The sequence below is a fragment of the Coptis chinensis genome, chromosome 1 (genome assembly GCF_015680905.1).
Source record: "Coptis chinensis isolate HL-2020 chromosome 1, ASM1568090v1, whole genome shotgun sequence".
In the NCBI taxonomy this organism is placed as follows: Eukaryota; Viridiplantae; Streptophyta; class Magnoliopsida; order Ranunculales; family Ranunculaceae; genus Coptis; species Coptis chinensis.
The window spans coordinates 73,782,288-73,809,170 of record NC_141456.1 but is presented as its reverse complement, the minus strand read 5'-3'; the positions used below and the strand labels follow the sequence as shown (position 1 = coordinate 73,809,170).

Here is a 26,883-nt window from a genome sequence, read left to right as displayed (position 1 = left end):
TGTGTTTCGTGCTTTTTCACCCATACATCTCGCGCAACATAGATTTAGCCATATATTAACCCAATATATTTTCAACGAATCCCTCCTATTCCACGAGGGTAGAAAACATATTTAAAGGAGTCGATGAGTCGTGTACGGCTGTGTGAATTTTTAATTTTATTTTAATATACCCAACGTGGAGGTAGGTAGCAGTCCCCCACATGACTTGGGAAATGCATTCACGTGTCACAATTTTTTGGATAGAGTTTGGACTTTTTATCCATTATTCTTGTCACACATTTTTTGTACTCTTTGATGGATCAAATACCAAACTTCTGTGCGTTACACGCTCAAATAGATCCTTATGGTTATGCTTCTCCGAGACAAAAAAAATATATATATATATATTTATTACAAGTTTATCATTGATCCAAAAAATATATTTTGTATTTGACACACCAAAATACATCAAGTTAATATGTTGGCAACCTCTTATAACCATTCTCTTCTCACATTTAAAACTCAAAATTAGGTCTTACATAAACAAATTGAATAAGAATGATTATAATCAAACATTTGCAAATTTCAAATAATCTTTAGTTTTAAATCTAAATTAATTATTTTCCATTTTATTTTGTGCAGTTGTGAATCAATAACTAATTTAGAGTTAACTAATAAATTGTTCTCAATAGCTATCTCAATTTCAAATTTTATTCAAAATTTCTATAAATGTTTCAAATTTGATACAAATATCGATACAAAATTTGGTGATAATTTAGTGAATGCAGTTAGAGAGTGGTCCAAGAGAGAATAAAGAACTAGTCAATGCTGGTTTCTCGGTTCTTGATAAATTGGATGGGGTGTATGGGACTTAGTGTAGTGCCCAATATAGAGTGGAGTAACAAATTCGTTCCACTCCTAGTACATACCCCTAAAGGCATCTCCAATGGGGGGTGTAAAATTACACCTCCACATAGGGGCCACCTAGGTGCCATTAGGACCGGACATTACTTCAAGTGACGTCTCTCTTTAAATTAAAGTAGGACGTCAAAATTTAAATTGTGACTTTAGAAATAGATAGGGACAACACTCCAAGTGACGTTTGAATTTGTTTTTATTTAAATTGTGACTTTAGAAATTAGAGTGTCGGGATTTTTATTAGCTGATAGAGAGAGTGGGGAATTACCTACTATATAACACCCCTATTTGAAAGAGTTTTTTGACATTTGGAATGTAAAATTTTCACTCTATATTGTTTACACCTCCCATTAGAGATGCCTAATTGGACAAATGGGGCTCTTAGACCCTAAGCTTAACTAAACAATTTGGGAGTGTCAATAGTATTCTTTTCTTTTCCATAGTTTTTAAAATAAGAGTTACCCTCCATAATTTTTTGTTTATTATTCTAAAGTTCCTTTACAGAACTTTCCATAGCTTTTGCAAACAAAAGATTATTGTTGTTATCAAACACATAATTTAAAAGCCTAAAAAATAATGACCACCCATTTTACTGAAAATTTATCTAATAAAATGCAAAACAATGGAAGCCTAAAAATAATTGTACTGAAAATCTATCTAATAAAATATGAGGTTGCCACTTGCCACACTATATATATATATATATAGGGTAGAATAAATGATAAACGTTTAGCTTTGGAGAATCACAGGTTCCTTGGTAAAGTTGATATCACCTCTCTTCCTTAACTACCCCGCCTTCACCTCAAACAGTCTTACGTTGTTCTCTCTCTCCACACAGAGAGAGTTGCATCAACAAAAACGTAATGGCAACTCAGTCATCTGAACCAGAGCGGCCTCACCTTTCTTTCTTTGGCAAGGTTAGTTAGTTTATATATAGTGCTACTATTTCTACTTATTACTTATAGCTTACTACTTTTTAGTCTGAGTGATGATTTGATTGGTTGTTTTGTTGGTGCAGACGGGAAAGTCATTTGAGGAGATGGACAGTGCAAGAGAGGGTCTTCTTGAATCTAATAACCCTTCTGACACCTACTCTCTTCTTTCTTGCATCCTCCCGTAATCAAACTACTTCTTTCTTTTCTCATTTATTGATTTTTTTTTTATTATTGTTTATTTGAACTGTGTTTTGTCAATAGAAACTAGAAAGATTTGATCTGATATACTCATGATTGCGCATTAAGATTTATACCATCATATTGACGACATCTTATTCATTAGCATGATCAATTACAATCTGATTTCGTTAGATTGGTAACGGCCTTCGGTCCCACCTACAATTGTGTCTCGATTACCACGTATCTAGATTGTTAATTTAGTATATATATCTTTGAGAAATCAGTTGTTAGATCAAAATTTCAGAATGTGAATCAGGATTAAGCTTCCATTTCTCATTTCTACATATGGTTGTCAACAGAAAAGCAAATTAATTGAAAAGAATGACTGATTAATAATGTATATTCCTTGAATTCGTGGGGAAGTCTGCAAACCAATGTGGGGATAATAGGAAATACTAAACGTTCTTTGCTTTCAAAACACTCTTCACTCCTTACTTGCCTTCAAAATTGCGTGTAACTTGATGAGTTTCCAGGTTTCTGTTTCCAGCTCTTGGAGGACTGCTGTATGGTTATGACATTGGTGCTACATCTGGTGCTACAATTTCTTTACAGGTATTGAGTTATATCGAATCTCTAGACTATAAGAAGGACCCTTTTTTCTTTAAAATTAAATAGTAAGAAATGCTTTCAGTGGTTGATAATGACCTATGTAACATGGACACGCCATGTGTCAAAAATAATCCGTGTCGGATACGTATCAATGTGTCTGTATCGGACACATACTATATGTGAGATACCTCAATTTTTGAGATTTCGCCATGTGAGACACTTCTTATCTGTGTCGGATACAGACACACCTATCCGTGTTAATGTAACTTAGATAATGACTTGAAATGATATTATTGCTTTAATGTAGTAGAAAAAGCATTGGATTGGTAGTTTAAATGTAATAGTTGAGTTCTTCCTACTGTGTCTTTTTATATCTGCGTTAACTTGTTCTTAGGTGTACACTTCAGAACTAACCTATTATGGGTAGCCTCTGGCATAGAGTTTGAGGATTATGCCTCAACATTCTGAGGCACTTTGAGGTGATATCCACCCCCACTTGAATACAGAACAAGTTAAAAGGACATATTTGAGTTCTCCTATTTCGAGCAAAGGGTTATGCAACCCTAATGCTCACTTCTAAAGATAGAGCAATGTCCTCAAAATGTCTTCTCTTCTGCTCTAGCCAGATGCCTCTAGATATGTCATTTCAGTCTGTGTATTTTATTATTATTTTTGCTAATACTTTGAGATAATAACCTATGAACTTGAAACTTAACTCATTTCACGAGTTGGAAGACAGGAGATGAATTTTAAGATCTTGTATACATGTCTTCAGTGTTTTATGTTACGCATGCCTTTCAAAAGGACCCACCCCTTATTTTTGTGCATTAAGTCAAACTACTCCGTTCAGAACTTTATGTTTAGAAACAATACTTACAATGAGCCTTAAATTTGTAATGGTATAAGAAGTTGGAGATTTTTCTTGTTCTTATTTTCATACATTGAGTGATTGAGGTATGCTGTTAAAAAAAGATATCTAGAAACTAAAGATGTCTGGATTTTTCAACCATTAGCAGTTGTTAGATCAAGTAAATTAATTCCTTCTACGAAAGTGGTTCAAATGTACATGCTTGTCTTAAACTTTCCCTAATCAATACTTTCAATTTTTTCAGTCAGCCACATTGAGCGGGATCACATGGTATAACATGTCTTCTGTGAAAGTTGGATTGATTGTGAGTGACCTCATCTTTGATTCTAGTTGTACAATTTTTTCTGTTTGCTCCAAGTGTGTTGACAATTCCACGATCATTTTCTTTCTTTGATTTTTTGGTGCTTAAATTGCTTACAGGTCAGTGGTTCTTTATATGGAGCCTTAATTGGCTCTGTCATGGCCTTCAGTATTGCCGACTTCCTAGGTTTGTTGTCTATACTTTGTGGTCTCAGTTATCAGAAAGGCAATCATAACTTTCACATGTTAATCTGAAAGAAGCAATTTTTTATCGAAGGTAGAAGAAGGGAGTTGATTCTGTCTTCTTTGTTATATCTTATTGGAGCTCTAGTAACTGCTCTTGCACCAAACTTTCCTGCTATGGTGATTGGACGCTTTGTATTTGGTATGGGAATTGGACTGGTAATTTACTTTATCATTATATTATTGTCAAACCTTTATGATTTGTTCTAGTTTTTCTATCATTTGAGGTATAATACATATAAAAACTAGATGTGGTAATTGAAATAAAGACCCAAAACTGGTTTCAATATTGAAACAGTTTTATTCCATTTAATAATTAATAAATATCAAGTCTGCCTGTGTTTGTGGTTATCCATTGTTTATACAGAAAATTGGGTCTAGATACACAGATAGAGAATTCTTACGGTCATAGGAAAGAAGTAAGAAAAATTTTGTTTTTCATCCACAAAAACTAAAAGTTGACATTTGTCTCAACTTTCGGATTGCAATTTACAATTTTGACCTTTTTCTATTAGTAGCTACTACCTGCAAACCAATCCCAAACTTAATCAGTTACCAAAAACGCCAGGAGTAGTGGGTTCATCTTCATCCGATTTCTTCAAATTTCCATTTAAAAGTGAATGAGGAAAACATCAAAGTGTTCTCAACCTTATGATTATTTTATCAAGAAATTGGGCCGATTTCGGGGAAAAGGAAGTCTAGAGGACACCAATTTTGTAAAGTAACTCACAACACCAAATTCTAGCAATTAGTAACCCACAAACCCATGATTTCAAATTTAATAACCCTCAAGGACAAAATAAGTTGGACCGGCCCTTTTACTTTTTTTAAATGCTAGTTATACCCTTCCGTTAAATTTTCCATTTTTTTAAAATACTAGTTTAACCCCTCCGTGTTATATTTAAAGCAGAGAAATTTTCAAACTCAGAAACTATTTTACACTGCGCGCTGCGTTTTTAGTGGAGAGCGAAGATCGAGTTATTTCTTCAAATCTATCGCGACACCAGGTTTCAGTCGATTGCTCATTAGGGTATGAACATTGAATGTTCATATCTAGTGTACTATGAACATTCAATGTTCATACCCAAAGGACTATGAACATTGAATGTTCATACCTAATCAATGTTCATACCCAAGGACTATGAACTATGAGCATTGAATCTTCATACCCAAAGGACTATGAACAATGTATGCGCAAGTATGAACAATCAATGTTCATAGCTCATAAACAATGTTGAGGTATGAACACTCATTGTTCATACTATATTTGAAATCAAAGTAGTCATGAACAATGATTGTTCATGTTTGATGTATGAATTTCTTGTTGATGTATGAACAATGATTTTTCATACTCCCAAATAGGTATGAACAATCCATGTTCATAACTGGATCAATGTTCATACCTATTGGATCATTGTTCATAGCTCCAATAGGTATGAACACTCATTGTTCATAGCTAATGTATGAACAATACTGCTTAAAGGTATGAACAATGATTGTTTATACTAAATACACCGGGTCGTTTTGTCTGGGCCGGGCCGTTAATTATTTCGCGTCAGGGGTATACTTGACATTTCATCTACCCGATCCGTTTTTTATTTTGCGTCAAGGGTAGACTTGACCTTTCATCTACCCGGTCCTTGTGAGTTACGAAAAAAAAGGTGTCCTTGAGAGTTACTTTTTCGGCAGTTTTGTCCTTGAGAGTCATTCCTTGTTATTTTATTAATATATTTATGCTCAAGTTTTAGATGAAGGAAATGGCTACTGAGAATTTCCAGAGAATATGGGAAACGTATGAGATATTGAGTGATGAGAAGAAAAGAACGATTTCACCAATGCCAAGAAACAAATAACTGCTCTGTACCAATAAAAATTTAGCAGTTCTAGAGCACGCTGCACCGCGACCGCATGAATGAACGGGCCCTTGCACAAGATTGCCGTGATGCAATACACACGCACCTTTTGCTGTGATGAGTGGCCTGCATTAACTACACTACTCTCTTTCCTGCGCACAGTAGATTTTCTAATAAAAATTAACTCAAACAATCTATATCTACTCAAACACTTTTCAATATATATTCACGCAAAACAAATCAATATTATGAACAAATTTGATCTCTCCAACCATAATGGTTAGAGCTTTATTTACAAATTAGATTCGTTGCTAGCCATTGTTGCATTGTGTCAAGCACTTACGCTTCGATCAAAGTGCCACATGCCTACATTAAGCCATTATTGCTGGTGCAATTATATCTATTTTCTCTCTACTTCTAGGCCAAGCTCTTGAGATTTATTTCAATGACGACCACTTCAAAGATGAAAGAGTAGTTGGGCTTCTTTTTATTTGTGGAAGAAATTAGGTAGTTAGAAACGAAAGGGGTAAAAAAGAGAAATAAGAGTTTTTAGAAACAGTTAGTATACCCTATAAGTGACGTGTCACTAAAATTGGAGTAGAATCAAAAGAAAATATTGGTGTTTCTCTATAGAAAACGGACACTACATAAAGTGTCTACAGCCCAATTTCTAGATTGTTTATATAGAAAATGAATCACTAAAAGGAATTCTAATCATATTACTAAATCCTAATTAAAACATGGTTCCTGACTTAGAAACTAGTGATAAAGTAGCATAACAACTAGAATAGAACTGTCTTCCAGCAAGTCTGATATCATCATGCTGATGTCAGCAGCTATGCTCCTGCATCAATCTCCTCGGCTTGAAATAATTCGTCTTCAAATTTGATTCCATGAACACACTCCAAAACTCAGCATAACCAGTGTACATCATTATGGCTTATGATCCAATGATTTTGGAGTACCACTGTGGCACATTGTTCAAACGCTACTTCAGATGGAATCCTTGTTGTTCAAACACGGCTTTGATTCGAAGCCTTTTAAGTGCGGAGATTCTACCATACTAGTCAAAGAGAAAATCTTTGAACCTTTGATGAATCTGCAAGTTTCTTTTGTCTTGTTTAAAAATTCTCAATTTCCTTTTACTTCCACAAAGACCAAATAATTACCTTTAGGATGTGTTCCAACAACCACTTGGTATTATCAGAGAAAACATGAATGATAAGATGAGAATACCAAAATTTTGTAATGCTATATGGTTTTAGCCCATGGCTTTTTACAGGACAGAAAATCTCCCTAACTTCAGTTGAACTGATGCAATACTAGAAGATGGTCCATATCTTCTCGTAGAGGGCTCCTACTCAATTTTCTTTCTTGTGAAGAAATCCTCCAAAGGAAAAAAAAATCAACTATAAAGAGAATGGACTTGCAGTAAATCTTCTTTTTAGTAAAGTTGCTCCTTATCTCATAATTTTGGAGTACCATTGTGGTTGTTCAAGCAAGACTTCAAATAGAAACTTTTTTCGGAATCTTGTATCCAAACATTGAAAGTCTAGCTCAAATTAAAATTTGTCTATGTTGGCCTTCTTTTTGTTTTTGAACTCTATATGTCCGAAAGAGAAGGTCCCTTAAACACTGTTAGAGTTCTAAGAGGACATCTCCCGAGAGGATCTAAGAGGACCATGCTACTTTCGTTGTGTGCGGATCGTCCATTGGGGGTTTAGGGGCAGCGTCCCAAATATTTTAGGAAGTTTCTATTATTGTAAACTCTTATTTTATATATATATATATATATTGAAGTGATACTGTGCCGAAACTAATAAGTGGTGTATCCTCTTTCTCTCTTTCCTCTCCACTAACAACAATACAAATGTAGAAAGGGAAGAACAAGTAGAAAGTACGAAGGAAAGCACTTCTTGTGTTTTTGTGAAGTCACTATCCGTTTTTATTCAAGTTAGATGCTGGTATATTACATAATATCATGAGATTTTGCTGAATATCTCCAGTAATCCATGTCTTGGAGTGATCTATATCTAAGGCATGGCCCTTGATTGCCCTCAGGAAATGTCTCATACTCCCATAGAACTCTTACAAATTAGATTTTCGTTGTATTAGGCATTTACTGATAAATAATAATAAAAATATGTATTAGGCATTCTGCATTCAAGTATCTACATGTTTGTTATAATAGAAAGAATGCAAATTTGTAAAATACAGGATTCTCAAGGGTGTACTTATAGGTTTTGTTGAATTATAAAAGTTTTGAAGTTTAGACTGAAAAACAAGGAAAAGGTGGAAAGATCGGATATAAATACAAATTCTGCAGAAACACAAAATTACGGAAATTGGTTTGAATTTCATCTAAACCTTCCGGGAGTCTGGCCAGTAAAGTTTGGAGACTCTGAACTTTGAACAATGGATGCTATATGCTCTCAGATATAGTAACTTATAGCTCAATGGGTAATTTTTCTATATGACGGACACATATATTGATTTTTTTTGCCCTTTCAGGCAATGCATGCTGCTCCAATGTACATTGCTGAGACTGCCCCAAGTCAAATACGAGGTCGGCTGATTTCTCTTAAAGAGTTCTTTATAGTTCTTGGAATGCTAGTAAGTATGTCAACTTTGTACTTAAGTATTTGATATTATCCTTCGAATTTTCTTGATGGAGTTTCATCAGAAACTAAACAAACATGAAATTGTATCTTCCTGTCCCCTTTCATATTTTCTTTCGTGAATACCAGAAAAATGTTTTACCTCTATAAATTGCAAATACTGAGTACCTAGATTTATTATGCAGTTGGGTTATACAGTTGGCAGTCTCGAGATTGGTATAATTTCAGGATGGCGCTATATGTATGGAACCAGTGTTCCTATAGCAATTATTATGGGAGTTGGAATGTGGTGGCTACCCCCATCCCCTAGATGGCTGCTTTTATGTGCCATACAGGGAAAAGGAAGTCTACCAGATACCAGAGAAACTGCCATATGTTGTTTGTGTCGGCTCAGGGGTCAAGCTATTGGTGATTCAGCGCCGGAACAAATAGACGAGATTCTGGCTGAGCTTTCTTATGCAGACGAAGGAAAACAAGCTTCACTAGGAGAAATTTTTCAAGGAAAATGTTTAAAAGCCCTTACCATTGGTGGAGGTTTAGTCTTATTTCAGCAGGTAAAAATCAATAAAATAAGCTGTGGCATATCATTAGTGAAACTTTTGATATTCGGATCTTATATCATGTTTGCTTGCTTCACAGATTACAGGGCAGCCAAGTGTTCTTTATTATGCTGCAACAATTCTTAAGGTATATTGTTGTATCTGATATTTTTGTGAAATTGAAACATGATCCATGCTCGTGGGTTCAATGCCTATATCTGTACCACCTCAAACCGAGGGGCACTTCATCTGATCTTAATAACATCTAGTCATTTGATTGGCTAACAACAACGAATGATCTAGGATCTCGGAACTGAATGGTGCTCAACATTTATTCTCTCTTTTTTGCAGAGTGCAGGGTTTTCAGCAGCATCTGATGCTACTAGGGTCTCGATCCTTCTGGGTCTACTCAAGGTATATTGGTATTCTAGACAAATGTACTTTACTAATAAGTGACAGTTATTTCATAGTGTAACTGTTGATAGTTAGCAAATGACGAAGCCTCATCTACTACACTTGCATTCTTTAACTTTCCATTGATACTAAAATGGTAGATCCGACTGCCGAGGAATTCCCTATTTAGATATTGCAATGCTAACATATTAAATGAAACAATCTAGGATTTTGCACTCTCATTTCTGGGTTTACTTCAGAATGTGTATTGGTTGTGTTCAGTCCAACAGCATTCAATGTATATTGTGTGCCAAGATGGCAAGACATGGATGTTCTTGTAAATGCATGTACATTAGTGTCACTGCATGACCTGGGCCAGTTGTCTATGAATCAGACTCTGGGAACCAAAAGAGGAATAAATATTTAGACCGAACAATATCAGATAAAACATTAGGTAAACAATTTAGTCAATCTCTAATATATTTCTTAAAAATTAAAGAAGATTAAGAGCCAACTATACCAAACAAATCTAACAAATGAGTCTTGATGAGGGAAATTATAAAGGCAAGTAGGCACATGTTTCTTTTCAATCAGTATGTGAAAATAGTTAGTCCTCCATTTGGTTACATTCTAAAGGAAATCCTACTTCGCAATTTGGCAGACAGTAGAATCTCAAGAATTTGTTGTAGGAGTATGCTTATGTGCATGGTGAATAAGTTGATCCCTCCATTTGGCTGGCTAGATTTGAAGTAAATCCTAGTTAGCAATCTGGCATACAGTAGAATCATACAAATTTGTTGTGAAAGGTATTTGGTAGTCCAAGTTTATCATAAACATATTTGTCAAACTAGAGAATAATAAAATAGGTACCATAGAAATAATGTTAGTAAAACAAGTGGAAAGGTGGTAGTTTAGGCAGTATTGCGTTAGTAATGCATATGACGTGAAACGGAAGTTTAGGAAAAAGAATTCTGTATTTATAGTTCCTGTTTACAAAGCAATGATACATGATTAGAATGGTTGAAGGAAAAAATCCTAAATCTCACATCTTATATGACACCTTCCAAGTCCTTTGACTCTGTAAATATGAACTTCATAGGCTCATATAAATATCTAGAGTGTGCCTTCTTTTCTTTTGCTTCTGTATGTAATTTCAACTCTATCCTTCATTGCTTTCTTCCCTCTGGCAGATTTTCTCCGGCAATTATCTTCTCTGAGTTTATAATTGTTCTACTTGTTTTCTTCTTGTAGTTGATTATGACAGGAATCGCTGTTCTTGTAGTCGACAAACTTGGCCGGAGACCTTTACTTCTTGGAGGTGTCACTGGTATTGTAAGTTCTTGCATCTCTTTGGGATCATATGATAAATTCAGTTTTAATGAGTGAAATCACTAGATATGCCCCTGCAACATGAGACTGATAGAAGTTTAAATGCAAAGTTAATCTCAACTGAAATAAACAGGCATGAAAGTCTATCCCGTTTGGTAACTTCGGTCTTAAGCAGTTTAGGATTTATAATCTAAAGCTCTTATATCCGTTCATTAATTATATGTCAATCCCTCCCCCCTTTGACAGGTAATTTCATTATTCCTATTGGCATCATATTACACATTCCTAAATAACGCACCGGTGCTGGCTGTGGTCGCCCTTTTGTTGTATGTTGGGTGTTATCAGGTATCTAATTTTTTGGTTATATTTTATTATGTTTTATCCTCTCATATGCTCTTTATGTGAATACTTTCTTAGGAAGCAGTTGTAGATACATTTTGTTAATGATAGATATATTCCATTTTCAAAAGTAACAATCCGGTTGTGGTAGGATTACCTTGTGAAGATACTAAAATTAAAGTCTACCACTCACAAGTTACAACTTTTTTTTTTGGTTGGCAAGCCTGTTTTAAATGAGATTAGTAACTCTTTGATGCTGGCGGGGTTTGAGCCCCAGACCTCTAGTATCATCACCCGAAGGTTTTACCGACTTTGCTAGTCGGCACCTGCCAAAAATGTGTGGGCAAGCCTGTTTTTAAAGAGATCAGTAACTCAATAGTGTGTAGCGGGGTTCGAACCCAGACCTCTGGTATCATCACCCAAAGGTTTTACCAACTAAGCTAGAAGGCACTTACAAGTTACAACTCTACGTCCAAACGCATTACATGACAATGGTGTCCCTATTACAGAAGCAATCAGGGAACCTCAAGTTTCTAAGTGCAGTGACACCCCTAGATCAATCATATAAAGTTTCTTAGACTTCCATCAATGGATAGTTAGTATCTAGCCTTTCGTTCAAAATTTATTCTACTGCGTTCATTTCATGACACCCTAACTATGGCTTTCAGTATGTGTGATCAGCCATCTACTTAGCCCTTTGTGATAGAGTGGATATTGATATCATTCCCTATAACCTCCTCTATATTATCCGGCGGGCCCAGGTTTAATGAAACTGAAGAGAAGGGATCCCAATCTCTTCTAGCTGAAGGACATTGAACAAGGGTGTCATCTACCTCCTAACCTCAATTGCTACTAAAAGAGCACTTGTTAACAAAAGCCAAATCTTTCAGTAAATTATATTATTGTTAATGGAGAAGAAATTTATGGAGAGAGAAGAGAGAAAACGAGGATAGAGTCTTAGTTGGTTTCGATCTTGTATCACTCCAATATATATAATAAAATAACAGTGTTTTACATGATTGAAGCTTCCCAAATAATTCACGAGATGCCCTATTTCAATCTACACCCTATATCCCCTCAGGTGACATCCTATAGAACTCTAAAACAATTTGAGTTTATCAATCTCTTGGATCTATCCAGGATAGGGCATACAAGTGAAAAGGATAACTGCGATCGGAATCAAGGTTACCCAAATTCTTTTGTGGGGAAAGGTATTGATAATTTCATGCTCTTGTAGCAGATTCCCAGCTTGTAGCTTGCCAATGACTCCCTAAAAGACTTCACTGCCTATACTTTACTTTTAAGTCCACACGGCATCATCTTCCTCCCAAAGTCCTTACCCTTTTGGTAGATTATCAGGAGTTTAGCAAAAGCTGGTTTCATAAACTTTTACACTTGTTCTTTGAGCCACCTCTGAACTATTTCATTCTCTTCTTTAACAACATTATCTGCTATATTGGTATTTAAATGGATGCAATCTCATAAATATGGTCCGTTCACGAAGTGGTCCTATCCTAATAAGATGTTGTGCCAAAAGATATAGTGCTACCCTTTCTTGAATGAAAAGAGACCCCTTTAGAACACTCATCCCATCCTTAAATAGTCCCATTCCATAGAGTTGTACTATAAGGCCCTCTAGAATCTGTAAAATGGTAAGGAAACGCCGTATGTACTATATCAAAGACAGTTCTACAACAACTACCAAAACAAATACAACAAAATGCAAGAAGTGGAAAGTGATATATCCTTAACCACATCAGCGGCATATTTAATAATGAGAAGCTCATATGCAGAAACACTAGCATGAGAAGCCTGATACCACTCATTTAGAAAAATTTCAAGATGCAGAGAGTTACGGTACCAATTACCAAAGCACCAAGGATGCCAGTATCAGCATTGTGTAATACCAGGCCACTTTTTATAGTGTTACGATTTCTTTGTTGATCCCTTGTAATTTTACCATGAAGTAGCCCTTTATTCACTTTACGAGATCATTCACTTCACGAGATCTCACTCTAAACTCTTTATCTCTTATTTTTCTGATGCCAACATCTGGGTGCAGTTAGTTAAGAGTATTTGAAAGCGACTATGGACCTAGGACAATTAGAACTAAATATTAGGAGTAAGGCTATGATGTTGATGATGATAAATAATACACTCCAAAAGAAAGAGTGTTTAGTTATCAGCATTGAGTAATAAAAGTAGTTAGTGAGATATCGCATTGTTATGTGTGCTAGTTTAGTTTGGAAAATGCTTTAAAACATTTTGTTTAGTTATCAGCATGAAAATACCAGGTCCACTTATCTATATTTGTTATGATTTTAATTTATTTTTTCATTAGTTAATTTATTTTGTTTTGTATCTATCCCATGTACTTCCATTAGCTACTAGGTTTTATTGACTTCGTGAGATCACACTTACTTGTTCACCTCTTATTGTTCTCGATGCCAACATGTGGGTGTAGTTTAGTGTGTGACGGTCGGTCGGGTTTGGGTTAAAACCGATCACCGAACCGATTCTTTTGGTTTATGTTTATCAATAACTGAACCGAACAGAGAATCTGGACTTAACCGAACTGAAACCGACCCGACCAATTTCACACACAACCGATACCCGATCCAAACCGGTCGTGTTATGGTTTAACTGAAATTAACCGGCCGATCGATATCTAGCTATACTTTCTTCTTGCCAAAGAACTCCAACACCTTCTCGCTTGCAACTTGCAATCATATAACTTATTGAAGTTTCATAAACAAGTTTTAAGGAAACCCCAAATACTCAAAAGCATCCAGAAAAACATTCAATCAAAGAGCAAAATACAAATAATGGATAGCCAAATTCATTCAACCCCATTAAATTAGATCCAGAAAAACAAAAATGGGTTTCCGAAAAATGCAAAGAATGAGTAATTAAATCCATTCAACCAACCCCATTAAATTAGATCTAGAAAAGCAAAAAATGGATTTTCGAAAAATATTGTATCAGCCTAATTCATGACCATCAAGATGACGTCTCCTGAATCGAGGTAGTGTAAGGAAGGTGAGAGAGAGGGAGCACAGGATCTAGTCCGCGAAACCCTAAAGGAGCGTGGACTCCATAGGGTTCAGGAGTGATTCGGTGACCCAAGGGAAGCATTATAGTGAAAGAAGAAGCAGGAGCATAGGAACAAAGCCGCGATACCTAAGCGACAGGTGGAAAGGCAGCGATCGTGGGATGTAAAGAATGATCGTGATGGAGAAAAGTGGTTAGTGAGAGGGAGAGATATAAAAGGGAAAAAGAGAGGGGAGAAAGGAAGGGAGAGGAAAAACCATATTGAGAGAACGTGTAAATTCGGTTAACACATTTGGTGCGTCTGTGGGGACCGAGAGAGAGGCCTATGATCTAGTGTTGAGGAAGAGAAAAATAGTATGACTCACGATAGCGGGCGGAAAGAGGGAGACCCAAAAAAGTGAGAGCCGAGGTTGTTGAGGATGAAACGGTGAGTGTGGAGATGGAAGAAGCGGGGAGGAAGTCCGGGATGTGGCGGTGGAAGCAACCGGACTCCTACAAGAAGAGATAGTCGGAGAGAAGAGAATGATGATCCGAGAAAGGAAAGCGGAAACACAAGGAGAGGGGAAACTAGAAGGCCGAAGATGGCGAGGTGGAGGGCTTGCATGGGGAAACCCCTCGCGAACCAGGAGCAAATTTAGGGGGAGGCATCACACTGGAGATGGTCCAAGCCATGATCGAAAAAGACCGAGAAGCAAATCGCGTAAATGGAAAGGGAGAACCAAGGGGGGCGAAGAAAGTGGTGGTAATGGGCGGGAATTAACAGAGAATCCGGAAGCGAGACTCCAGGTTTTCCGAACCGAGGTTCGAAAGATATGCGGAAAAAAGGGTGATCCGGCGGACCACATACACCATTTCAGATAGCAGATGCCGCTTTGGCAAGAGAACACGTATGATGGACTCCTCACGCATGATGTTTCCTTAAAGTTTGAAAGCGGGGAGCTTTGACCGGTACTATCGATTAAGTGGTCGCGAGTATAAGCGAGTTCGAGGAGTTGAACAGCATTCGTGGACCATTTCATTCAATAGAAGAGGAGGGTAGTTGACATCGCGGATCTCTTTAATGTCAAACAAAGATCCAACGAGACCCTCAGGGAGTTTCTGTGTAGGTTCAAGGAAGAGACGCTGAGGGTGGAAAACTTGGATGAGCATACCGCGGTGATAGCGTTTCAGCATGGTCTGAAGCAGGGATCTAGGGTCCATGAATCTGTGTCCAAGATCGAGGTCACTACGTTACACGCGTTGTATCCAAAGGTCGAAAAATACATACGCTACGAGGACATGTTGCAGAGAAATACAAAGGAACCCAGGAAATCCGAGAAATTAGTATAGAGTGTAGAACAGGATGACCGGAAAGACAGGGGCAAGGTTGCGGTCAGGGAGGGTGGTTCATATAGGGAGGAGACACAAAGCGGAGAGAGGCAGAGACCAGGATCCTAGGAACAATCAATTAGTGGAGAGACGTTGGGGAGGAATGCTTACAGGGACAAAGTAAGGACGACCAGCTTACAACAAATAAATGAGGTGTCGACTGTTCCGCGGCCCGTTCCGGGGACCACCATGAGGGACGGGAGGATAGAATTCACACCAAAGGACTTGAAGCGGTAATCTCACCGCACGAAGACGTGTTGGTGATCACAATAGCAGTGGGTAATTACATGGTAAAAAGGGTTTTGATAGATTGTGGAAGTTCAGTGGATTTGTTGGTTAGAGGCGCGATGGAAGAAATGTGCATTGAAAAAAGCGGGATGAAGCCCCCTGCATCTAATTTGTTTGGGTTCAACGGACAGATGACAAAACCAAGGGGGGAGTGCTGGCGTATCGCGGATCGCGGGGACCGGTGACCGTTTACCCGCTTCATGGTAGTAGACATCAATTCCCAGTACAATGCGATCTTGGAAAGAAGATGGATTCATGAGATGAAGGCAATCCTTTCCACTTGTTATCAGGTGATCCGCTTCCCAACTAAGGGGGGAATGAACGAGATAAGAGGGACCGGGCCGCTGGCTCGGGAATATCTGGCAAGGTGGCGGTCCAAGATTGGTTCAGCGTGCACCGGTAGCGGGGCCGGAGAATGATGATCCCCTAGCATAGCAATTACAGACTGCACCCTCAGACGGGGGAGTCCCTATGGGGGGAAAGACGATGGATGAGATTGAAACAGTGAACATAGGGGATGAGGAGGAAGAGAAATTCGTGTCAGTAGGGGCAAATTTGCCGGAGGATTGGAAGGCACATTGACTGCCTTGCTGACAGAAAACAATGACGTTTTTGCGTGGTCTATAAAGGATCTGGTGGGGCTGGATCCGGGGTTCGCTTGCCACAGGCTGCATATGAGATAGGGTGTCTGACCCGTTCGACAAAAGATGAGGGGTGTAAGACCGCAGTATGCGCAAGGAGTACGGGAAGAGATACAGAAGTTGAAAGCGGCCGGTATAATCCGCGAGTGCAAATTTACAAAATGGCTCTCAAATATAGTGGTTGTACCAAAGAAAAATGGGAAAGTGAGGATGTGTGTCGATTTCACGGATGTCAATCAGCAGTGCCCGAAGGATTGCTACCCAATGCCGCGGATCGATGAGTTGGTAGATCGAACCGCCGAGTTCAAGATTTTCTCATTCATGGATGCCAACGGGTACAATAAAAGTGTTTATGTAACGGTCCGACGAGAGAAGACTGCGTTTATAGTAAAAGGGGGAATTTACTGTTATACCTGAATGCCTTTCGGACTGAAAAATGCGGGGGCAACATTTCAGAGAATAGGAGAGAAGATGTTTGAGAGCAAAATCAGAAAGGGAATGGAGATCTATATAGATGATATGGTAGAGAAGAGTACGACCGAGGAGGAATATCTGACGGGTTTGAGGGAAACGTTTTCTATACTGAGGAAACACAAGCTGATGTTGAACCCTAAGAAATGCACATTTACGGTGTAGCCCGGAAAGTTCTTGGGTTACACAGTCACATATCACGGTATAGAAGCAACCCGGACCAAATCAGGGCTCTGCTGGAAATGCAGTCACCACAAAATGTGAAGGAGGTTCAGAGGTTGGCAGGGAGAATTGCGGCCCTTAACAGGTTCATTTCGAAGTCTTCAGACAAGTGTAGACCGCTGTACCTACTCTTAAGGAAGACCACTGACTTTCAATGGACTGAGGCATGCGAAAGTGCTTTTCAAGAGTTGAAGTTATATCTAGGAAAGGCCTCGATTCTATCGCGACCAGGGTAAGGGGAAAAATTGTATCTATACTTGGGAGTGTCAGAGTACGCCATCAGCTCAGTGTTGATCAGAGTGGTGGACAAGGCAGAGAGGCCAGTTTACTTCCCGAGTAAAACCATGTTAGATGCTGAGACCAGATACAGCAGGATCGAGAAATTTGCTTTGGGGTTGGTTTTCTCAGCTTTGAAATTAAAACCGTACTTCGACGCTCACTTGGTTGTCATGGTGACAAACTTGCCTCTAAAGCAAGCATTGAAGGCTGACAAATCAGGGAGAATGTTGAAATGGGTGGTGGTGTTGAGTTCATATGATATTGAGTACCAGATCATGACCGCGGAAAAGGCACAAGCTATGGCAGAGTTCCCTGCCGAGGACCCTACTTGGGGGGAAGAGATGGTTATGGAACAGGAGGGTGACACAAGCCACGATCCGTTAGACCCTTGGGATATGCGGAATGGGTGTAGGGTTTTCGCAGATGGATCCACGACCGGCACAGGTAACGTAATTGGAGTGGTATTGGTTACTCTAGAGAATAATCGTCTAGAGTTGTTTATGAAGCTGGGGTTCGCAGCTTCAAACAATGAGTCAGAGTATGAGGCAGTGATAGCTGGTTTGGGTTTGACTGCTGATCTATGGGTGAGCGAACTGACAGTTTATTCTTACTCAAACTTGGTGATATGCCAAATGAACGGAGGGTTCGTTGCCTGATGCCCCAGGATGGCAAAGTATTTAGAGGTATTATAGAGAGAAGCTGGAAAGTTTGCTAAGAAACATGCTGACGCATTAGCATATGTGCTCATCTGGGCCGCGGAGAAAACAAACATGCTGACGCATTAGCATATGTGGCGGCAGTCTTGCCTAGGACCGAAGGCAGATCCATTGAGATCAGGGTGTAAAGCAAGCCAAGCACCGCCGAAGAGGAAGGGGTTTGGTTAACCATTGAGGACAAGACATGGTGGATGAATCCCATAAAAAAATTTCGGTCAGGAATAGAGATCGCGGACAAACGAGAGAAAAGAAGAATGGAACAGGTTTCCCAAAGATACACTTTGCTGGATGGGGACCTATACAGACGAAATATCAGTGGACCACTCTTGAAATGTTTGGGGCCGCAGCAGGCTCAGGAGGTCTTGGGGGAGATCCATGAAGGGGATTGCGGGAGCCATTCGGCAGGGAGAACGACGGCTCACTGGTTGTTATCACAGGGATATTTTTGGCCTCACATGAAGAGAGATGCCACCGAGTATGCCAAGAGGTGTGAGAAGTGCCAAAGATTCTCAGTATTGATACATGCACCAGTGGAGCCCCTGCATAAGGTGTATAGCCCGTGGCCATTCGCCATGTGGGCACTGGATATTGTCAGACCATTACCTATGGCGAGTGGCAAACGACGCTTTATGCTTGCCGCGACCGACTATTTCACCAAATGGGTAGAAGGCGTGGCGTTGAGAACAAGTAAAGAAATTCCTGTGGGAGAATATCATATGCAGATTTGGGCTCCCGCATACCATAATCGCAGATAATGGGACTTAGTTTACAGGGGGTAAGATGCGAGACTTTCTCCAAGCGTTCAAAGTAAAGCAGGGATTCTCGACCCCTTACAATCTTGAGGGGAATGGTCAGCAAGTCTTCGAACAAGACTATAATGGATAACTTGAAGAAAAAGTTGGAGGATCGAAAGGGGCCCGGGCGCATTTAAATGAACCATGTCTTTGTGGGCATGCGAACAACTCCCGAACTTCAACTTCGAGAGTCGCCATTTGCTATGGCATATGGAATTGAGGCAGTGATTCCAGTGGAGATGGTGGTGGCCACCACAAGAACCAGGGCTGTGGAAGGAGTGAACGAGACCATACTAGCCGCAGAGTTGAACCTTACAAAGGAGAGAAGAGATACAGTGCGCATTAAGTTGGAAGAGTACCATCGGAGATTGCAGAGGCAATATGATAAGAGAGTGAAACCGCGGTAGTTCCAAGTGGGCGACAGCATACTGAGACGAGTGACCACGGCCACCAGGAAGGAGAGTGATGGAAAAGTGGGGCCCAACTGGGAGGGGCCCTATACAGTGGTTGAAAAGGGAAGCTCCGGAACCTATTGGTTACAGACTCCAATGGGAGAAGACATCATGAGGCCTTGGAACGTCAGAATGTTGAAGAGGGTCCACGAGTGATACCATGAACCGCTGTTTAAACAAAGACAAGCTCACTCGCATTTAGAGATTGTTATTCGAGTTTATAATGATGTATTGTGTTGCATATTTTATCCATGAATAGAGAGTGAACTTTGTCCAAGTTGTTGATTATATTTTTTGCTGCGAATGAATGAAATCCAACTTGAGGGCAAACTGAGTTGCCCTCAACCCACTTCGCGGTTGATAGAGACAACGGGGGGGTTAAGCCTTCGCGGACGGTGAGGTCCGAATTTAATTTGGGGGCAAATTGAGCTGCCCCCATCTAGCTTCGTATTGGCTGAAAGAGACGGGGCGGGGGTTGAGCCCGCCGGGGGATGAGGTCCGAATCCAACTTGTGGGCAACCGAAAGCCCCACCGGCTTTGGGTTGATAGAGATGGGGTTGAGCCCTTCGCGGACGATGAGGCCCGAATCCAACTTGGGGGCAAATTGAGCTGTCCCAATCCGCTTCGCGGTTGATTGAGCCCTTCGCGGACGATGGGGTCTGAATTTGGCTTGGGGGCAAATTGAGCTGCTCCCATCCAGCTTCATGGCTGAAAGAGACAGCGGGGGGTTGAGCCCTTCGTGGACGGGGAGGTCCGAATCTAACTTGGGGGCAAAATGAGCTGCCCCCAACCATCTTTGCGGCTGGGAACTAATGGTAATTTTGAGTATTGAGTGGGGCGAGTTAGGGGTTTAGCTAACATTCTACACAAAGTGGAAGAACAAAGATTTAAAAGAAATATTAGCAAAAGTGTGCCACATCAGGCTGGTTAAGTAGCAAAATGTGCTTACTTGCCCGCTGGGAGCACCCAAAAATACGGGACACAGAGTATACATACAAGGGTTGGAAAACAAAACATATTCAAAACGAGAACAGAGAAATTAATTCCAAGCTACTGGTCGTCGTCGTCTCCTTCGGGTTTTGATCTTCAGCCGTTTCCTTTTGGGGCGAGCCTTCGAATATCTCCACCACAGCATCATCTGTCACAAGGACAGTGTTGAGGTTCCCTTCATGCAGCGGAGTAGAGGCAGCAGACGGGTCCGCAGCAGGAGTAGAGGCAGCAGAGGGGTCTGCAGCAGTAGTAGAGGCGGGCGAGGGGAGCAGTGTCCCGGCAGTGGTGAGCTCATCCAGCTAACGTTGCAGCTCCCTAACAATTTTCTTCCCGCTAAGTCGCGGAAGCGCTCAGAGGTGGATTTCAGGGATAGGTCAAAGGCGGCCTGAGCAGCTGCCTCTCCTGCTACTTTCTCCTTTTCCATCTGGGCCTGAAGGTCAGCCATCTGTTGGCGGTGAGTTTCTTCGGTAGACTGGAGCGCTTTGTGCGATTTTAGAGATGCAAGACAAGCGTCATCGCGATCTTTTTCCAGGAGGGCATATTTCGCCTTCAAACCTTTAGGTCCGTTGATCTCCTGCTTCACAGTATCCAGGGTGTCTAGAGTATTGGTCAGGCCGCGGATGACGTAGCCTATATCCAAGCTTAGTTGAACACAAAAGAGCTATTAATATGTTACAAGTAAAAAGCACCAGGGCAAGAGTGGAAAGTGGCACACCTTTTCCCAAGCCAGTATAGATAGCAGCACGGTGAGCGGCGAAGGTGCCAGAGTCGCCATAAGCCTGGTCGCGGGGAAGATTGGGGCTAAAGAACAGTGTGGCAGCCACTGTGGCATTGTCTAGGGCCGGGTCTCCGGTAGTGACCACACGATCCCTAGCCTTGAATTCAGGACGCCAGACTTCGGGCCCAACTGGCATGGGATCCTTGCCTGGGCGGCGTGGGGGAGCTATTGGCCGCAGTACTAATGCTGGGGCAGAAGGGGCAGCGGTGGTACCAGTAGTCTTGCATCTTTTGGCGGGTGGAGTCTTCGCCGCGGGATTAGGGTGCTCACCTTCTGAGTTGCTGTCCCACAGTTTGATCTTCGAAACATCCATGTTTGGGGAGTGCAGAGGAGAGCCGGCGACTTCGTAATCGTCTTCCCAACCAGGGAAGAATAAGAGGTCGAGGTACCTTCGGGGTTGGGAGGGTGTGACTGGGAGGCCGCAGCTCGTTTGGCTGCGGCTTGGGAATGGGAATTTTTTTTGGTGTTGCCCCTCTTCTTAGTCTTGGGGGGGGGGAGGGTCTGGGTAACCTTTCCTTGGGAGGAGGTAGACGATAGAAAGGGCCTTGATACTTGCCGAAATCTTTGAGAGTGGGGTCCAGGAGGAGAGGAGTGCCTTTGTCAGGATCAATGCCGAGAACGCTGCACTGATCACTTCCTAGATCGCGGAGCTTCTGGAAGACTTCTAAGTGGATGCCGGCGTATATGTGAGAATGTGAATCAGATCTCCAACCTGTATCAAAGAAGATTAATCATGACAACAATGAGAACAGTAAGAAGACATACAAGCTGACCAACTACGCTTACCTCTATGGAGAAAATGTAAATGCCTTGGAGAAACTTCAGGAGGTATGTCCACCGACAGAAAGCTCCCTGACACGTACAAGGGGTAGTGGTGCCACACCTTGTCGGAGATAGTGATGCGGAGAACGAATTACTTCTTCCGCGGAAGGCTACAGTAGGATTGGTAGCCTACACTCCCAAACTTGGTGCTCTTCTTTATATAATAGTGGGCGATTATATCGCGAAGTTGAATTTTGGGGGAGTTGGTTTTGTTATAGAAGTTGGCGGCATACATGACACGCTAGAAATTGCCAATACCTTGGCAGGGCGGAATGTTGAAGTGATTACATACCTCCACATCCAATAGTGACAAGGGGAAGCGCAGGCCAGCCATTATTTGGCCTACTGTAACGACCAGGCTTCCCGGCCTAGGAGTGACAAGGTGAGGGAAGTGAGTGATTCCTGAGACGTGTTCTAAGATCACGTCATCAGGGATGCCATATGCCGCTTTGACCGCGTCTAAGTTAGGTCTGCCGAGGCAGAGGAAGTTTAAACGTTCTCCCGGAGGTGGAAGGGACAGCGGCAGGGATCTCCGAGTCAGAGGCTGCAGACTCAGACATATCAGCGGTGGGGCTACTTGACCTAGAGGGTGGGGACTTTGATCCAGCGGATCTGACGGCGGATGAGCCAGCCGAATCAGTAGCCGACATAATGCAAACAGCACAAGAGGTGGATGCAAGAGGGTGATGGATCTAAAGGGGTAAGTGTGCGTGGTCAGAGATTATCAGAGAATAGCCAACATTGTATGGAAAAGAATGGAAAGAGACTAATAAAGAGAAGAGTGAACCTGATGGTGAGTGCAGCAGCGGGCAAAGGGGAAGGAGGCTTTGGAAACCGGAGCAAAAGCGAGGGGGGTATCACTGGGAAAGAGTAGAGGAATGGGAGAGTTGATCGGAGCATAGAAAATATGAAAGGAGAAGTGTGAATGGAGTTTGAATGAATGAGGAAATGAAATAGAGTTGGAGAGAAGAGGAAGAGTTTGAGCGGGATTTGAAGCGCCAGGGGCATGGGGGTAATTTCCATGGTGCAAAATCCGAAGAGCCAAAAGAAAAGGGCCAGAGGTCTAGTGACGCGTGGAGGCCAAGAAACGAGGAGTCGGGTTCTGCAGGTAATCATGACGTGTGGTGGCGTTTGAAGCACGCGAGTGAAGTCAGGATTAACACATGCCAGTCAGAAGGACACACGCCGGCAGGGAAGGGGTATGAGGATGAGGTGCCGTGGATCAAATTGGCGTAGTGTATCTCGGCCCCTCGAACTTGATTCTCCATGGAGTTCCTGGGACCAAGAGGGGGCATTTGTATAAGCCTAATTCATAGCCATCAAGATGACATGTCTCCTGAATCGAGGTAGTGTAAGGAAGGTGAGAGAGAGCACAGGATCCAGTCCGCGAAACCCTAAAGGAGCGTGGACTCCATAGTGGTCAGGAGTGATTCGGTGGCCCAAGGGAAGCAGAATAGTGAAAGAAGAAGCGGGAGCACAGGAACAAAGCCGCAATACCTAAAGCGACATGTGGAAAGGCAGCGATCGTGGGATGTAGAGAAAGATCGTGATGGAGAAAAGCGGTTAGTGAGGGGGGGAGATATAAAAGGGAAAAAGAGGGGAGAAAAGAAGGGAGAGGAAAAACTATATTGAGAGAGCATGTAAATTCGGTTAACACAAGTATCATTCCAATAAATAAACATCAAATAGTGAATCAAATAAGAACCTATTAGATCAAATGGGGAGAATCAATCAAATAATAAAAAACAAAAGAATATAATGAGAAATGGAGGGTCTGGTGGCGGCTGCTTGCTGTAAACAAAGTGTAAGCTATAAGTTATTAGGTTAGGACGTGGCTTCTTATTATAGTATATATACTTTTACATTAAATTAAATACTTATATTCTAATATATTAGTATATAGGCGGGTCAGGTCGGTTTTTTCCGGTTATCACAAATATAAACCGACAACTGAACCGACTTAATCGGTTTTGCCATATTTTTAACCGATCCGAACCGATATCAAGTAGATAACCGACCCGTATGGCACGGTTCAGGTCGGGTCAGTCGATTTTGTCGGGTCTATCGGATTTATGCACACCCCTAGTGTAGTTGGTTCAGATTAGTTGAAAATGACTATGAAACTAGGAGAACTGTGCATTTTCCTTTTGCAAGTAGCAGTATAGCACAAAAACTCCAAAGTTGAACTAAATAGTCAGAGTAATGCTGCTGCTGCTGCTAATGATAATTAGCGCTGCCATATTGACTCTTACTTTCACTACTATATTTAATTCGTGTATTGATAATGTTTTATTGCACCGTCTTATTTCTTCTTTGTTCCATCTTTAGTTTTATGTAATTAGTGTTCTTAAGAAAATTGTGCTTCAATATATAAATAAAGGAATGGTGTCCCATGCCTTCTGGTACTCGTAAGAGGTTGCAAGCATTTTGGCACATTTCAGCATGCCTTCAGCCCACAGGCCAATTATAATTTTTTTCTTTTTTTCTTTTTTCTTTTGTTGATAAAGAAAAATTAATCATGTTTATAAACAGCTAGGCTGTTACATCAATACCCCACCCAGCTAATCAAGGTTACTTGTGGTTGGCCCATTCCCAACAAAAACAAAGAAAATACAACCTAAAAGAAAAAAACCCAAACACCACCTAGACCAGAAACCACCAGACTAGTCCACCACCCTACTCCTCCGTCCCCACCTCCTCTGAACAGCTAAGATTAACATGACCCTCCACGTCATCCTCATCACTCTCATCGCTGATATCATCAAAGTCATCTCTATCTTCATTGGTCTCTAAAAGTTCCATCATCCTGTCTTCCTCCCTCCTCAATTTCTCATGTATCAGATTGACAAGGTTTTCCTGCTCTTGTTCACCTGAGCACCCGAGTTTACCCCAAACTGGACACGAGCTTCCTTTTCTTCATTGTTTATCAGTCCCCTCACCTACTTCTTCTCTTCTCGTGTTCACCTCCTCCTCCGTTGTGGTACCCACATCATCCTTCCAACTTCCTTCCAGTTCTATCGTACTTTCCAGATACGCTACATTCCTCACCAGCTTCTCCTCTGAGTCACTATCCTATACACCAATTCCATGACTTTCTCTGCAAAGCTTGCATACTCTGCATGACTCCATCTCTTTTGTTCTTCGTCAATAAACCTTGAGGGTTTTTTCTTTTTAATTTCCTTCTCCTTTGCTTCTTCTGGAAGTCTCTCAATGTCAAGTATAATAATAATGACACTCTCTTTACCGGAGTTTGTTATGGTTGTTTCGAATTTCCACAACCAATAAGTACAACAAAATGTCTTTCCGCCACATGTGCTCCATACTCTCTTCCAAAAAGGCACCTTGCTTCAGATTCTTTTCTCTTTGCTCTTTCACTGGCTGTGTAGTTTTACACCTTTGCATTTCCTCCTAAACTAACACCAACCACTAATGCATGATAAGAGAAAAACTCTGCCCACAGTACAATATCATCTTATGTCATCAGTTTTTTCTTTCTCTTGAAAACTTTCCAAGCTTGTACTTTATATAGACTAGAGAAGTAAAATGGTGCACTAACTTTGCCCGAAAAGTTGGAGCCTTGTTCTTTAAGTTTTGATTGCTAAATGTGAAAACAAGATAAGTATCAAAAGGAACTCCAAATTAGAATAGTGTATTATGAGACATTAGGATTTAGGAATATTTTTGCAAACCTTTATGATTACCTTGCATCTATGCATCAAATGCATGATCACGTTGCTAATCAAATCTTCCCATGGACCCTCTCTCCGATTTGGTGGTTACAACCTTGTATTCAATCCCTGCTTTCTAGGTTTCAGGAAAGAATTTGTTTAGGTTGCTCAGTTATATTGGGGTTTTTCTTTTCTCATTTTTTTCCACAAAAACCTGAACTCCCGGTTTGGCAACCATATCTGTACTTTGTGTTTTCTCCATGCTAGGATCAGGGTGTTTATGTAATCTCCATGCCTGTGTAGATTATGTCCTCTAATTAGGTTTATACTTTTATGGTTTAGAATACATTCTTAAAAGGAATAATTTTGCAGTTATCATTTGGACCTATTGGTTGGCTGATGATTTCGGAGATTTTCCCACTACGTCTGAGAGGCCGTGGATTGAGCATAGCTGTTCTTATAAATTTTGCCTCTAATGCACTGGTCACATTTGCTTTCTCCCCTCTTCAGGTAATTAGTGTCTTGAGAATCTTCCCTGTTCTTTGTTTCTCACTATAGAAATATTTGGCCCAGTACTAATTCTGTTTGTAATTCCATACTTTCATTGCAGACATTGATTGGAACTGGAATGTTATTTGTTGTATTTGGAGTAATAGCTGTTCTTGCTCTTATCTTCATATTCTTCATTGTACCAGAGACAAAAGGACTCACTCTGGAGGAAATTGAGGCCAAAATATTGTAAAACTTATGTACTTAGTTTCTTAGCATAAACACTTTAGTTATGACTTGTACCAAAAACTCTTCTTTTTGTACTTCTTATTTTAATTGAAGAAAGCTTACTCTCTACTCTGTTCTTGCATTAGGGTGTGTATTGTTACTTGTGTTCGCACTCTGTACCCTTGAAGAAATTTTTAACATCAGCCTAATATCATCTGGCTATGTTGTTCTCTTGGGAATTACATCTAACTAACCCCTCTTTACCAGAGAAACTTTTTAGCTAATGCTTGGAGAGAAATCCAAGAAGAATGAGTGGCCATCTTCGCGTGCACTTCTCTTATTTGGCACTCCATGTTTTTCTTCAAGCCTATCTAACCTTTAATAATGTGGGCAACTGGCTAAGAAAACCCTTCTTCTTTCGTGTCTTGATGGTCATGGTGTCGTGATTCTTTTAGTTTTGTGGTGTCGTTCATGTCTTTGTACAACAAAGTGGTTTTGTTGTGTCTGTGCTTTGTTGATCGTG

General features: G+C 40.6%; 1 protein-coding gene across 1 annotated transcript; it reads left to right on the top strand.

Annotated features, from left to right (window-relative positions):
* Positions 1–1,514: 1,514 nt before the first annotated feature.
* LOC147525172 (D-xylose-proton symporter-like 2) lies at positions 1,515–26,489 on the top strand. Its single transcript, XM_086605598.1, has 14 exons — positions 1,515–1,814; positions 1,916–2,013; positions 2,546–2,624; positions 3,734–3,793; positions 3,910–3,976; positions 4,067–4,191; positions 8,397–8,498; positions 8,689–9,057; positions 9,143–9,190; positions 9,394–9,456; positions 10,687–10,767; positions 11,011–11,109; positions 26,016–26,153; positions 26,254–26,489. Exons 1-14 carry the CDS (start codon positions 1,761–1,763, stop codon positions 26,383–26,385), a joined length of 1,515 nt encoding a protein of 504 aa, XP_086461724.1. The 5' UTR covers positions 1,515–1,760; the 3' UTR covers positions 26,386–26,489.
* The last annotated feature ends 394 nt before the right edge of the window (positions 26,490–26,883 follow it).

Bases quoted from the DNA above. Each gene is read 5' to 3' on its own strand.
- LOC147525172 (XM_086605598.1), top strand. From the start codon at position 1,761: ATGGCAACTCAGTCATCTGAACCAGAGCGGCCTCACCTTTCTTTCTTT. The intron at 1,815-1,915 runs GTTAGTTAGTTT...TTGTTGGTGCAG, and splicing joins ACCTTTCTTTCTTTGGCAAG to ACGGGAAAGTCATTTGAGGA. The intron at 8,499-8,688 runs GTAAGTATGTCA...TTTATTATGCAG, and splicing joins TTATAGTTCTTGGAATGCTA to TTGGGTTATACAGTTGGCAG.